The sequence below is a fragment of the Ceratosolen solmsi genome, unplaced genomic scaffold (assembly GCF_000503995.2).
Source record: "Ceratosolen solmsi marchali unplaced genomic scaffold, CerSol_1.0 scaffold2, whole genome shotgun sequence".
In the NCBI taxonomy this organism is placed as follows: domain Eukaryota; kingdom Metazoa; phylum Arthropoda; class Insecta; order Hymenoptera; family Agaonidae; genus Ceratosolen; species Ceratosolen solmsi.
The window spans coordinates 2,190,265-2,204,963 of record NW_011948422.1 but is presented as its reverse complement, the minus strand read 5'-3'; the positions used below and the strand labels follow the sequence as shown (position 1 = coordinate 2,204,963).

The 14,699-nt window shown below is 27.4% G+C and overlaps 2 protein-coding genes across 5 annotated transcripts in view; both read right to left on the bottom strand.

Moving 5' to 3' along the window:
* Window positions 1–1,219: 1,219 nt before the first annotated feature.
* LOC105361998 (uncharacterized) lies at window positions 1,220–4,625 on the bottom strand. The gene is made up of 3 exons (XM_011499324.1): window positions 4,549–4,625; window positions 3,366–3,560; window positions 1,220–1,561 (listed from the first exon to the last, which is right to left on the bottom strand). The coding sequence occupies exons 1-3, from the start codon at window positions 4,549–4,551 to the stop codon at window positions 1,220–1,222; spliced, it is 540 nt and encodes a 179-aa protein (XP_011497626.1). The 5' UTR covers window positions 4,552–4,625.
* Window positions 4,626–13,321: 8,696 nt separating this feature from the next.
* Window positions 13,322–14,699, bottom strand: part of Usp1 (ubiquitin specific protease 1) — a 19,283-nt gene continuing 17,905 nt past the window's right edge. For all 4 annotated transcript variants that reach the window (XM_011499036.1, XM_011499033.1, XM_011499035.1 and 1 more), the window contains one exon: window positions 13,322–13,996. In XM_011499036.1, the coding sequence (XP_011497338.1) occupies window positions 13,427–13,996 (570 nt within the window). In that variant the 3' untranslated portion in view covers window positions 13,322–13,426. The remainder of the gene's footprint in view (window positions 13,997–14,699) is intronic.

Here is a 14,699-nt window from a genome sequence, read left to right as displayed (position 1 = left end):
ATTTTTAATACGTATTGACAATATTTACAAAAAATCATAAATACGAGATAACTATTAACGTCGTTGATCGATGATTTTATAACCTATTTTTATTTTGTTGTAATAATGAAGAATTACAACACTAATCTCAATAATATAATGATATTCGTGCAAACGGTCATTAAATTCTCATGATTTGTCGATTTGATTTAATCGAGAGTTTTGAACACATTGGTACAAATCTAATATGTTCAAAATAGAACGTAAATTTAAAAAATATTCTTCACTAAACAGCCGTTTATACTTGCCAACAGAATTTTTTAAGTTAAATTAAATTGTTAACATTATTTCTAATGACTTTTGCTAGCTCCATTAATATTTTCAAAAATTTATAGTTGCTTAATTTTTTATATAATATTTAATATTTTATGCAAAATATCATTATGAAGGAATATGTTATATTATGGTATATTTTAACTATTATTTTTAACAAAATTGAGATTTTTAACATGTTACCACCGTGTGATAATATTTGTTTTTTTTTGTTTTTTTTTTTTTGTTTTTTTGTTTTTTTGTTTGTTTTGTACAACAAGATGATTTATTAGAACGATTTTTCTTAAAATGAGATTATTCCGATTCATCAAAATTTAAAATATAAAAAATATAAAATTTCAATATAGTTCAATTCACATATGAATGCAACAGTAGAATATTATTTAATAACAAAGTATTTATTGCAATGGCTCGTTTCGCATTAATTAATCGAAATAAAGATATCATATACAAAAAGGCTCATTCCATTATTAATTTACATGCTAAAAGTTATATAAGCGTTTGTTTTAAGATTATTCAAAATTTAAACATGACCTTTCCGTATTTCGCGATGTTCCATTACAAATGCATATGTATTATGTTATTAAGCTCTCGATAATATTCTCGAACTTAAATCTAAACTTTTGTATTTACTTTTTTCTAAAATAGTACAAAATAATAATAAAGTAAGCATTAAGCCCTTAAAAATGTACATAGCAATGATATATGTACTTTAAAAGTTGACGTACAAGCAAATGCGAAAGTTCTTGCTGTTTAATGTAATAATTTTCAATGGAGTCAAAGTCAAACAATATAATGATATAAAACCGAGGAGAAATGAGAATGGGGTGGAAGTGAAGGTATATGTACGTATGGAGTGGAGCGATCGAATAAAAAATTCCACTGCAACTCCAATTGCCATTGGCCTTCACTTGTCCTTCTTAGGTTCGAGATCGAGATCGGCATCGTCGATACTATTATCGATCTTATCCTCGTTCAACTTCTCCCCGGCAGCCTTCTCTACTTTCTGCTCTTCTTCGTCTTCCTCGAGTTCCTCGAGTAGCTTTTTTCCCTCTCCCGCGAGCAGGAAATCACAGGTATAGGGATCACCACCGTCGCGTATTCGACGAAGTTCCCGCTTCAGCATTTCCAGACATTCGCGGCGATCCTTCTGTTTATCCTCGAGGGAGCGGTTGTCGCCGTCGTCCTTGACCTCGCCCGCAGCCTCCTTCTCCTCGCACTCCTGCACGTAGCGCTCGTAACTCTCCACCTGCGTCAGGAGGAAGCTGTTACGTAGGTAATCGGTGCGCTTGCGCGATAAACCGACACATTTCTCACCGAGACAGCTCACCTCGATAACTCGAGGCTTACAAAAGGAAATTAAACGGATGACAGAATAGAAAATACTGGAGTGGGACTCCTAATGATGTTTTTTTTTTTCGAATAATGCAAGAGTACTGACCTAAATCTATTTGAAGGGTCGATCGGAAGTTGTGATTAATAAATTTCAACGCGTCGTCTCTCCTTTCCGTTATATAAAAATAATTATTTCAAAGTGAAAATACGCTTGTTGGATATGAGATGTTAGAGACTTATGAATACGCAATAATTGAATATGAGAAATTGCTTGTACGATTAGATCAATGTAAACTTGAAATTGTTAGGTTTTATTAATAGTTACATAGAAAGTAAGTAAAATTTCCTTTACTTTAATATTGATTTTTCCTAAGACGTTCGCTACAAACTTCAACTATACTTTTGAAGTAAAATTTATTATTAAACCGTCAGATAATAGAAATTTTTATTCAAGTTGCATTTAATGTTGACAACCTTCCAAAGCTCTTACTTTTTTCATGCTCCTAGTGTTCATTAGTTATATATAAAAAAAAAATAATTATTTAACTTCATAATAAATAAGGAGCAGATTAAAATTTTAGAATATAAGATATTTCAAGTTACAGATGATAATGGAGCATTCATTTATCTTTGATTTGAAAATTTCCAATAATTTGCCTGATCATAGCATATTCCGTCATCATTGACTTTTATATATAAACCTAAAAACTTCACTTTATTCTTCTTTATTAATATTTTATATTATTAATATAATATTATAATGCATAAAATATCAACAAAAAGAAATAAATGAAATAGAAATTTCTTTAACGCTTTTATCATTATGTTAGAAATAATAAATAATAAATATTGTAATAATGTTGATTTTCATTTGTCCAATAATATTATAAAAAAAGGAAACTTACAAAGAAAGTGCATTATTTTTGTAAATATTTAACACAACTTTGCAATATAAATGTCAACAAATATTGTCACGTATTGCAATAAATGATAATTTTTCATATTTAAATTATAAGTTATTTTAACAATTTTATCAGATGGTGATTCCATGTTTCTTATGAATAGTGTTACGTATGTATAAAAACAATATTTTTACAAAATTCATTATAAGATTTGCAGGCACTTTTACATAAATGTTAAATAATAAATATTTCTTGTCAAATAAACATTCCTAACACATTTCATAAATTTTGCCAAGTTGCTTGAGATTTTACCAAAATGTATTGGCATGTTGTTCAACGAAATATATATGTGCGAATATATATACATAAAAAAATATAAAAAATATTTATGCCAGAATATATTTATTGCGTATTGTAAAAGCATTACTAATCCAACTAAATATTTCATTAATGCTAAAAAATCATTAATACCGCATATCTTCTATTATGTATTTGTTTTACAAATTCAATTGAATTTGCCGACTAAGCACGAGCTATTCTTGTAAAAAATAGAAAAAAATAATAATCAAATAATATTTGTTTGTCCAATGTGCGAACAAAAACTAAATCAATTAAAATAGCTGTACAATATAATAAAAGAACGAAATTTCTTCAAGGAAATAAATGTCCACTGTCCGCGCGACTCCAATACGTCAGTCCAAGAAACGAAGTTAATATTTAAAACAACGCTCACAATACGGCGATAACCGAGTTCGCCAATATCCTGTTCAGCACTAAGATAAGCCACACTGAAAGAAGTATAAAGCGAGGTTTTGCCTTGTTCTCCAACAGCTGCTGGACGTCGTTCTGACGCTTCATGTGACTCGGAAGCCAAAAGCAGGCCTGAATAAGCCGGAGGAAGAGCCAAGCGGCACCAGCCAACGCTAGATACGCGATAGCCGTGTACACCATGTTGAACAGGTCCACCGATACCTGCTGATAGTACATCGTCATTGAGTGTCTCGGTCTTATCTGCAAAAGGTGCTCGCACTTAATCTCAAGCGATTTGTTTGATAGGAAATTTGAGGGGAAATGTTGGGAATACGAGGAGAAATGATTCTCCATTATTCCTTGCCCGTTTAATTAATTTCGGACTGTTATAGGTCATTTCAGCGACGATCCATTCAACAAAAAAATTGCCACGTCGCAACAATATTTTCTTTTCAGAATCGTGAATATTAGTAAGTATTCGATTTGCGACGAAACTCTGGGAATTTTAGCTGGAAGATTTATTTTTTTCTAAGTTCACTCCTCGAAATGTCCTCCGTGACTTAGCAAAATTTAAAGAATCCGATTGCATTTGGCTTTGTAAATAAAATAACAGGATAATATATATATATATATATATATATATATATATATATATATATACACACACATGTAATTAATTGGATAGATTTTTAATTTTATATAAGTGATTCATCGTGAAAATAATTCAAAAATATTATAAAATCGCCGAGAATTTTATTGAAATAGGACCATGACCGTATTATATTTTATAAGTGCTACAAAATTTTTAAGTAACATCGATTTTACTTATTGCTGTTATTTATAAAGTAGTGAGATTAAAATATTGCTAGAGTGAAAGTTACTAATCTATTGAACAAATCCATTATAACTGAGCTTCAGATGGACAATTTTTTGTAAACGCCGCGACAAAGTCAATTTAAAAGTTATCTTACAAAATAAATGGTTAGAATATTAATTTAGTTATAGTATCCATTATTAACGTAATACATTAAAAACAAATTGGTTTACAATTGCAAGATTTTTTATCAATAAGAAATTGTAATATAAAAATAATTTTTTTTTATATATATTCAACAGTAATAAAAGTAAAATAATTACGAACTTGAATACTAAACCAATTGAAAATTATGTAAATTATGGTAAATAATATTTATGATAGCGTTTCAAAGTATATATTATTTAAAAATAAAGAATATAATAATATAAGAACCATTGTTTTAATGTCATTCCTGCAATAATCTATAATTCACAATAATTAACATTTAAATTAAATCCAGTATTTTTTATCCTACGATTTACTTTGAATAAAATAAAAACTAATTTAGGCACAAGCCATTTTACACTTGTATAACTAATAAAACACAACTATTTTTTATGTAATTTCATTACATTTAGACAGACGTTTTAATACTACTTTGTTAAAGTTAAATAAAAAATTTCTAAAAATACTAACATTTTAATTTATTGAGGAAAATCTCGATTGAATATTATTACAATAATATTATTATAGTATTTCTTGTATAATTCTACGTCTGGCAATAAAAAAAAAATAAACAATAAAAAATTTGTTATCTTACAATATATTCAAACATATTTGACAGAAATTACACGATATTTATGTATAATGAATTATTTAAAAATTTTATTCTTTATAATATAACATCATAGAAATTTATTAAGCATTATGCAAATTATATAAATACTAATGTGTTCATAAATTAAAAATATTAATATACATATTTATATATATATATATATATATATATATATATCAATTGACACTGATCAATGGTTATATTAATATAATATTTAAATATATAAGTATAAAATAAAAAACTTTTCTTAAATTATCTTAGCTTACATAATATATTTCAATCGAGAGTATAATATAGTTACGTTATATTTAAATAATACTAAAGTATTAGACAAAATATTCTTAAAAATATAACCGCCCAACATTTTAACTGAATTTATAATAAAATTAAAAATTAAAATGAACAATGATAAAAGCATAGAGTAATTAAATTAAAATTCAATGAACTGAAATAATTCTTCGTTCCCAGGAATTGCTCACACTGCCATTTAATATGTTATTTACATGACTATTACTTTTAAAAAATGCTCATAATAAATAGTTTCCTTAAAAGACTAGTGACAATTTGTAAAATATTTTATTTAACATATTATAAATTAATATGTATGTAATTCTTTTCAAAAATGAAATAATGGAAGTTGTCATATAATTAATCAATCTTTTACGTTTCCAGAGCATTCACATTGCTTAGAATATCTGAGAATATTACGTGTGCTCCATAAGATGTAATTTCTTAAATAGTTATTATGTTAAATTAAGAAAAAAAATATATAATTTGTTGTTAATTTCTTCAATATTAAGACATTGTTATTTATTTAAATAATGGTGTAATATAATTTATATAATTTTTGTTACATCTTCTATTTTCACGCTATACTTTTTTTTTTTTTTTTTATTTTAATAAAAATGAAACATTACTATAACATTGCAATGTAAGAGAAATCTAAAGGAATATATTTTGACTTAACAATTATATATTATATATTAAAATCATTTTTAGTACAAATAATTTAAAATTAAAAAATTAAAATTTAAGGAATTGAAAGTATCTATAAATCAAAGCATCTTGACTTTAAAAATTGCTCTTGCAAGCTAACATCGCAATAATAGATATTGTTTTATTAAATTAATTAATTTATTTGTGATTTAACTTAGGTCTATTTTCAATTTTGCCTAAATTAATTTTCATCGCCAAATTCCTTAAGTAAAAAACGTGTCTCAATAATAAAAAAAATAAGGCAAATAAATATTCAAATGAATAACGTAATTTTACAAAAATAAGAATAAATTGTCGATTAGAATTATTTATGAAAGCAACAATTAATACACAGGGGCTTTCTTCGTAAAATAAAATTATGCACAACTAATAAAATATGAATGAATTAATGCAAGACAAGAGAAGTTATAGTGATCAAATTTATTTTAAAATTCTTTAATTAATTATGCTTGAACTTGAAGAATCAGTAATATCATTGTTATATTTACAAATTCACAATAAAAATCCAACATTGCATTAACAATACTAAATTATACAAACTGATTACTAGAATTACAATTTTCTTAGAAAAATAAAAGCCTAAATATTATTATTGTTATTACTATTATCATTATCATTATCATTATCATTATTATTATTATCATTATTATTATTATTGTTATTATTATTATTATTTTTGTTGTTGTTATTATTATTATTATTATTATTATTATTATTATACAATGGTTTGCTATAAAAACCATGAACCAGTCGTTGAGTCGAAATATGAATAATATTAACACAAAAGCTATTAATGCTTATTGATTGATTCAGTCATCTATTTCTCTCATGCAAATTCATCACTTCAAAAGTTCTCAGCGCATAATATATTAAGAGTAAAAACAATACGTAAATAGTCTAATTGTCGCAAGCTCGCCAGCTTTTTCTCCATTACGAGTTTTACCAATAAAAAAACACCCCGTTTATATTCCCTAGACAGCATTAAATTCGTGCCTCGTGCAAATTATTTTGCATCTTACTATAAAGCTCTGTTTTTTGGTGATGCTGATCGCGTGATGTGCTTATTGATCTATGGGCATCACGTAGCTCTGTACGATGGTATGTATTCTTTTGTGTGTGTGTGTGTGTGTGTGTGTGTGTGTGTGTGTGACATTTGTGGGGAGTGTACGTGCGGGCGCGCGCGCGATCTATCGTGTGCGTATATTCAGATGTTAAATTCTTTCGTACTTACACTTGCGAGTACGTGTCGATATACATGTATGCGTACATTGATTTATAATAATAAATTATGAATGACACAAGGAACATATGTGTATTTGTTTAGATATACAAATGTAATAACATTGAGTGAGAAACATTCGACTTACCACTTATTTCATTTTTTACGTGGCACATGTCGATTTGCCCTTATATAGATCATCACTCTCGATTCAGTTGCATATGCAAGTAAAAGAGTAAATTATTTTAAAAAAGGAAGATATATGCATATTCCTTGAGGATGAGGAGGAAAGAATATCGAAAGATTTAAAGGAACAGGAAGAAAGATATAAAGTGGATATTCTTTATTCTTCAAATGTTTATCATACGTATTTCTATAATAGTACCGTCGAGCTGTTAAAATAAAAATTGAGGACAACGCTAGAAATTAATCGAGTAGTTACATACAAATTGATAATATTTTATCAAATACATAACATTATACAATAGATTTAAATCACTATGATGAAAAGAATATTAATGATAATGCTATCATTTTCTATTTACCAATTCATTTACCTTTAACTTCGGCAGAAATTATCACATTCCTAAATACCGCTTGATCATTCCTCATAATAATTACACGTTAAACATCAAACTTTGAATATTTATAAAATCAATATAAATAGCATTTACTTTATTAATTTTACTCACAAGAAAAAGTCATTAATTTCAATAGTTGAAACAGTGTGTATAAAAGTTACTTCTGTATCTGAACAATTCATATTTACTAATTAAAATCAATAATTCATTTTGTTGAATAGAACATCATTATTAGTTTCTATAAAGAGATTATGGAAAAACAATTTTTACATATAACTAAAAATTATATTTTTAACATTACCAAGTATACAAGAATTACATCATTTCTAGTTGAATCTCGAAGATTTTATGATAAACTTGTAATCTTAAAATGTTTAACACACATCTTATCCAACATTTGAATTCTAATCTAATAATAAAATAACCTAATACTTTATAATTTATCATATATTTTGCTTAAATTTTTATCTTACATCCTTGAAACATTGTCTTCGTATAAATCTTACTACAATACTATTTTACAGACTTACAGAGTAAACAAAAATAATATCATCGTAATGTTTTTTTCTTATATGGTAGGCATATATAATTATTATGTCGTATAATCTTTTCGGCATATTTTTATTGTAATATTTAAATATTGTATATAAGTAAATACGACTAATAAAAGAGAACAGATTTTTAATTTTGGCTCAAATTAAAAGAAATCAAAATAAAATCTAACTATAGTTAAGTATAATATTTAATTGCTTCTTGAGGTTGTAAATTTATTCAATTTAGAGGATAAAGTAATTCGGACATAGCATATGATAGTTCTATAATTTAAATTTAACCAATATTTTATATTTTAGAATTATAAATAAATATCTATATGACTGAAATATAATTTAATTATCCATTTAATAATTGATTTTAATATATAGATTGTGATTGTATAATGTGTGTAACATTGCTCACGAAATTCAAGAGATTTTGAAATTACACGTAGGCTGATGGATATCATGAGTTTATTTTTCACACATTTACTAAACTTTATAAAGTAAAAAATTCTTTTTAAAAACCCTCAAATACTTCAATTGCTTAAAGTATTTTGAAAAAATACAAAAACTCTAAAAGTTAAAAACTTCTTATTAATGTACATTTTATTAATAATTTAACATATTAATATAATGACTAATTAGAAATTTGCATATATAATATTACATTCATTATTTTTTATTTATCTCATTAAGAAAAATCTATCATATTCCTCTAAAAATACATATTTAATTATCTCTTAATGTTATATCGGTATAATAATGCAAATACTCGAATGCGTATAATCATTTTTAACGAATATCGCGTGTATTTAAATCTTAATATTTAATTATTATGGTTATTAACATTATTTGCTAAATTGAACAAGATATCTCAAGTACTAATTGATAAACTATGTACGTAGTAATACCTAATAAATTTTACAAATTATAACAGAAATTAACATTCAATTATTATTTCTTGAAAATTGATAAAATCAGTGTTATAAGTAATTAATTATAGTTTTATCAAGAAATTTATAAACTATGTAATTTTGTATTAAGTAGTTTATGGATATCACGAGCAATAATAAGATAAAAGCAAAAACTATGTACGATTTTTTTTTAAATTTTAATCGTCATAATTAAACATAAAATATATTGATATTGCTTTTTTACTGTTTTAACTATCAAAATAAACAATTAGATATAATTTTTTCTACTTACTTTAATTATTCGATTTTAAAAACATAAGAACCGATGAAAATTCATATAATCCAAATCTTAGTACTTTTGTAATAATTTTGTAAATAATGTAATTAAAATTACTTTTTAAAACTTTAATAAAATATTAGACAAATCAATTATAGAAATTATTGCATCCATAATTGACTTTATATAAAATTTTTTAATCTCTTTACTGATTTACCATTTTATTTTAACTTAAATATAACCCTGAATTTTACAGAAGGATTATTGATAAATATTAATTTGTTAAAGAACATGATAAACATACAATTTTATAAAATAACCATCAAAGTTCTATTAAGAACTAATTTAAAAATTGCATTACAAATAATAACATTGAAAATCAATATTCTCCCATTTGGATTTAATAATATTCAATTGTCTATTAATTAATAAAATGTTTTTAAAGATATTATGTTAATTTGCAAAAGAACTAAAACATGTTTAAATCAAATCTGAACATTTTTAGTTATTTATTTATTTTTTTTTTTTAATAAAAAAACTATCATTATGAAAGTATAAACAACTTATTAATAAAATCTTAACTGTATGAAAGATATAATTTGTTTGTTAATTCTATATGTACATGTGTGTGTGTGTATGTGTATAAATATATATATATATATATATATATATATATATATGTATATGTATATATATGTATGCATATACATGTGTACATATATATATATATATATATATATATATATATATATATATATATATACACACACATATACACAAGGCAAGTCTTAATTCTCAAATACACTGTTTGTTAAGAAAAAAACTTTAATTTTTCTATCGTAAATTAAAAATAAGCTGTTATAGTTATTTCAAGTAATGAATAATTGTTTAAATGCTCATTTATATTTTGTTTTTTACTAATGCTCTTTTAATAAAATTATAACTAAATTATTAATTTTAAATTTACAAAATATTATCGATTAAATATAAATTATTGGTTTTTTAAGCATAAATTTGAGCAATTTTAGTTATAAAAAAAACAGAGTAATAAAAAGAAGAAAAAAAACTGGTGTTGTAAGAAATGTTAAATTTATTACTTATATACATTTTCAAATTAGAAAGGTAATCCACACCTTCTAATAGCATTGACGTGATAACAATTACTAAAAAAAAAAAAAAAAAAAAAAAAAAAATAATAATAATAATTATAATAATACTATTCATATGTAACCGAAAATTAATTCTTACCCACGTTAACGTTTATTTTAGCTAGATTTGAAATATATATATATATATATATATATATACATATATATATGTATATGTATATATATGTATATGTATATATATGTATGCATATATATATATGTATGCATATACATGTGTACATATATATATATATATATATATATATATATATATATATATATATGTATATGTATATATATGTATATGTAAATATACAAAAATTGATTGCAGAACAATGCAGCATCGGAGAAACGCGAATCAGGACGACATTCTTGTATTATATATTTCAATTAGCTACTTAGTCCATGAAAGAGGAACGAAGGGGCAGCCAATAAAACAGTCTTCTGTCAACTATTCCCACATTAACGTATGGGGATCATCTACTCACCTCAGGTCGAGCAGGACGGGAAAATCAGATCAGCTTGTTGCGCATATTCTTTCCGAAATCACTCGACGCTTGGAAAAGTAGAGGGAGCAAAAATAAAGCGAAATCGTGTAAGACGAGCTCGCCGCGATTCGAGGACTTAAGCACTGTGCATTTGTGCACGCCCGACTTGGATTGACACACGATCAAAAGTATGATGGCGAAAGAAATGGTTGAGGGTATCGTAGGGGCTGACACGAGCCGCCGAACACCGCACGACGACACTCGGCCACTACTACTGACCCCTATAAACATGCTCGATATATGGATTTTTGTCGTCGTCGGTCATATTAAAAAGAAAGATAGAGGGAAGGAAACAAATAGGTGGGCCGTGGCTACGACTACCTTGTAATCATAGCGACAAATTAAAGCTATCGCACATACTTGCTTCTCTCTCTCTCTCTCTCTCTCTCTCTCTCTCTCATCCCTCTACCTCTTTCTTTCGCAAATCGATGCAAGCCCGCTTCATTCTCATATTACGACGATGCTTTTTTTTCATATTATCTACCTTTTATAATAACAATGTAAATTATAACTGTACGGGGGTACTGTAACACCTTTGTTCTCCGCTCGCTTTGCCTTGATGATCGCGCCTTATCGATCAGCTCCCTATGCTCCAGTATTGAAAGTTTCAAACCAAGCGAACTCTGATTCGGCATCAATAATTTATAGGCACTCGACGAGCGAATGCTCGTTACAATACTGAGATTCCAACTTTTCATTTCTTTTTATCTCTTATTTAATAACTTGAATGAGTGAGTATTATTATTTATTTATTTATTTATTTATTAGTTTGTTTATGATTTTTTTATCAATCATTATATTTGTTATTATCGTTTGTTATCGTTTGTTATCGTTTGTTATTGTTGTTGTTGTTGTTGTTGTTGTTGTTATCGTTATCGTTATCGTTATCATTATCATTACCGTTATCATTATTTCTTTTGAATTATCTCGTACATAGTGTGTGTGATAATCAAATTTTAACTAATGTTAATTACTATTAAGACGAATAAAGAACTTAAAGACACTATAAGAAGGCATAGTCGTATTAATAATAGAATAATTGAAGAGAAAATTATAAAATTCGAATAAGATGCTCGGGCTTAAAGAATTTTATATTTTTAAAGAAAACAGTTAAAGCATAATAACTGAAAGTATATCAAGCAACTAGTTATTTTTTCTATTAGAATATCAAATATCATTACATGTATGTTTTACCTACTTTCCTATATCAATAAGCAGCATTAACGTACACACTAGCGCTAGTACGTTACTGTGATTACACATATGCATGTATGTATGTATGTATATATTTATATATGTATATATGTATATATGTATAATGTATATGTGTTTAAGAAAAAAAAAAAAAAAAGAAAAAAAAAATGAATCATCTTTTGATATTACGTATATTATAATTATATGGCTTTACAATTTTGAAACTGAGTTCAGTCATTGTTTGTTTTAATGAAACATGCAACTATACATCTCACAGGGAAGATCAAGTTTAGTAACACAAAAGATTGACTGTTGTTCAATTACTTTGTTGATAAATAATATCCGATTTATCATATATTGAGGACTATAAACCATATCCTCGAAACATTATTAATTTTTGTTTGTATTTTCCAATCGGCAGCGTTATACGTTACCCTCGTAAACCATCACTATAACGAACATTATAAAAGAAATTTTTGTTATCAATGAACTCGTTTGTATATATAATACTCATTTACACCAATGTCCCGATATCATCATAAGGACATTGTCTCTAACATTAAAGGAAGTCTATACACGAACTTAACAAATAAGGTACATAATATACGTATATAATCATGATTGTAAAAATGAAATCCAATCTAAATTTCATATTCGTTTTGTAAAAATATCACACGATGCACAAGCTCGTCCCCGTCGATCAACTCGCCTAGGACAACATCCAACTAATGAGATTAAATAATACAAAAATCGAAGGAAAAAAGCAATAATAATACCGAAAGACTTAAGAATTAACGAAAAAAGCATTCATCTATTTAAAAATTAATTTAAATCATGAATAAAAAGGTGTCATCAACATTATTATCGTGATCGTCATCGTCATCGTCATCAACTTCGTCATCGTCATCGTCATCGTTATCGTTATCGTCATCGACATCGACATCGTCGTCGTCGTCGTCGTCGCGGTCGTCGTCGTCGTCATCATAATTCATGATTTACACCTTTTCAACAAGCTAGAGTCGCATTTATGTACAAAAGACAGTGACGATGGAGCAAAAAGCGCTCGCGCGTAAAGCTCCTTCATGAAGCCATCGTCGCAGTAGAGGTTGTGGCGACAGTGACGGTAGCCGTCGTTGTCGGCGACGTGGCCGTGGCTGTGGTCATCGTGGTGGTCGACGTCGTGGGCGTTGTATTGGTCGAACGCACGTAAAAGAGGAGATAAGGCGTCGCCGAGTTGCGGGAATTCGGAGCGAGTTTATCCTGGAGCTCGCGCACGGCGATAACCCGCACGGCTTCGTCGTCACACTCCAGCCAGGTGCCGCTCTCGTGACGCGAGGTCTGCCTAATGCCGCAACACTCGTTGCCCCGACAACCATACTGCTGCTGCTGCTGTTGTTGCTGCTGCTGCAGCTGTTGCTGATGATGCTGTTGCTGTTGTTGCTGATATTGCTGGTATTGGTGCTTGTTCCTCAATGGCGGCTCCTTGTTCTCATTAACATTGGACTTGTTACCGAAGCAGCTCAGCAAGGCCGTAGTGATCTTGCTGTTATCTGAGCCATGATGGCCATTTTGTTGGCCACCCGACGACTGATAGTTTTGTTGCTGATGGTGTTGCTGCTGCTGCTGCTGCGGCTGTTGCTGCTGCTGGGCCTGTTGTTGTTGTTGCTGCTGCTGTAGTTGTTAGGGAATTCAATCATATAAAAGTGTATTTGGATTTGACTATTGTCGCGCTTAAATTTAGTAAAATAAAATTGCTTAGTAGGAGTAAAAAGATCGACCAACCCGTTTAAAAACATAACGCGATTTGGCATTTAATTTATTTTGTTGGTTTTTTTTTTGTTTTTTTTTTTTTTTTTTTTTTTTTTTTTTTTTTTTGTTGATCTCAATGCAGTTTCTTTGGGGGTAAATGCATGTATCAAACTATTTGAATTAATATAAGTATTTAAGAAAGAAAAAAAGAAAAAAAAAAGTCATTTAATCAACTTAAACTACGTATCGATATTTTAAGTGGATTGACATTTTAAGCGTTAAAAGGCAATAAAGTCTATTAACCCCCCATACCTAATATTCCAAGCAAGAAAATACTTTTAAAAAAAGCTTTAACAAATTTTATAAGGATTCAGCTGATTTTTCACTTTTTTCATTCTCCACATAGTTGTTCATCATAGATAAATCTAGATGGAATTTCATAAATTTTATAAATAGAACAAAAAACAATTTTTTTTTTCGTTTTATAAAATCATTAATTTTTATTACTTCACCGACCTTAATATTGAAAATTGTATATGAAAAATATACAACAAATACTCGACAACGACACATAAAGGAATAGAGAAAGAGATATGCAGAGGGA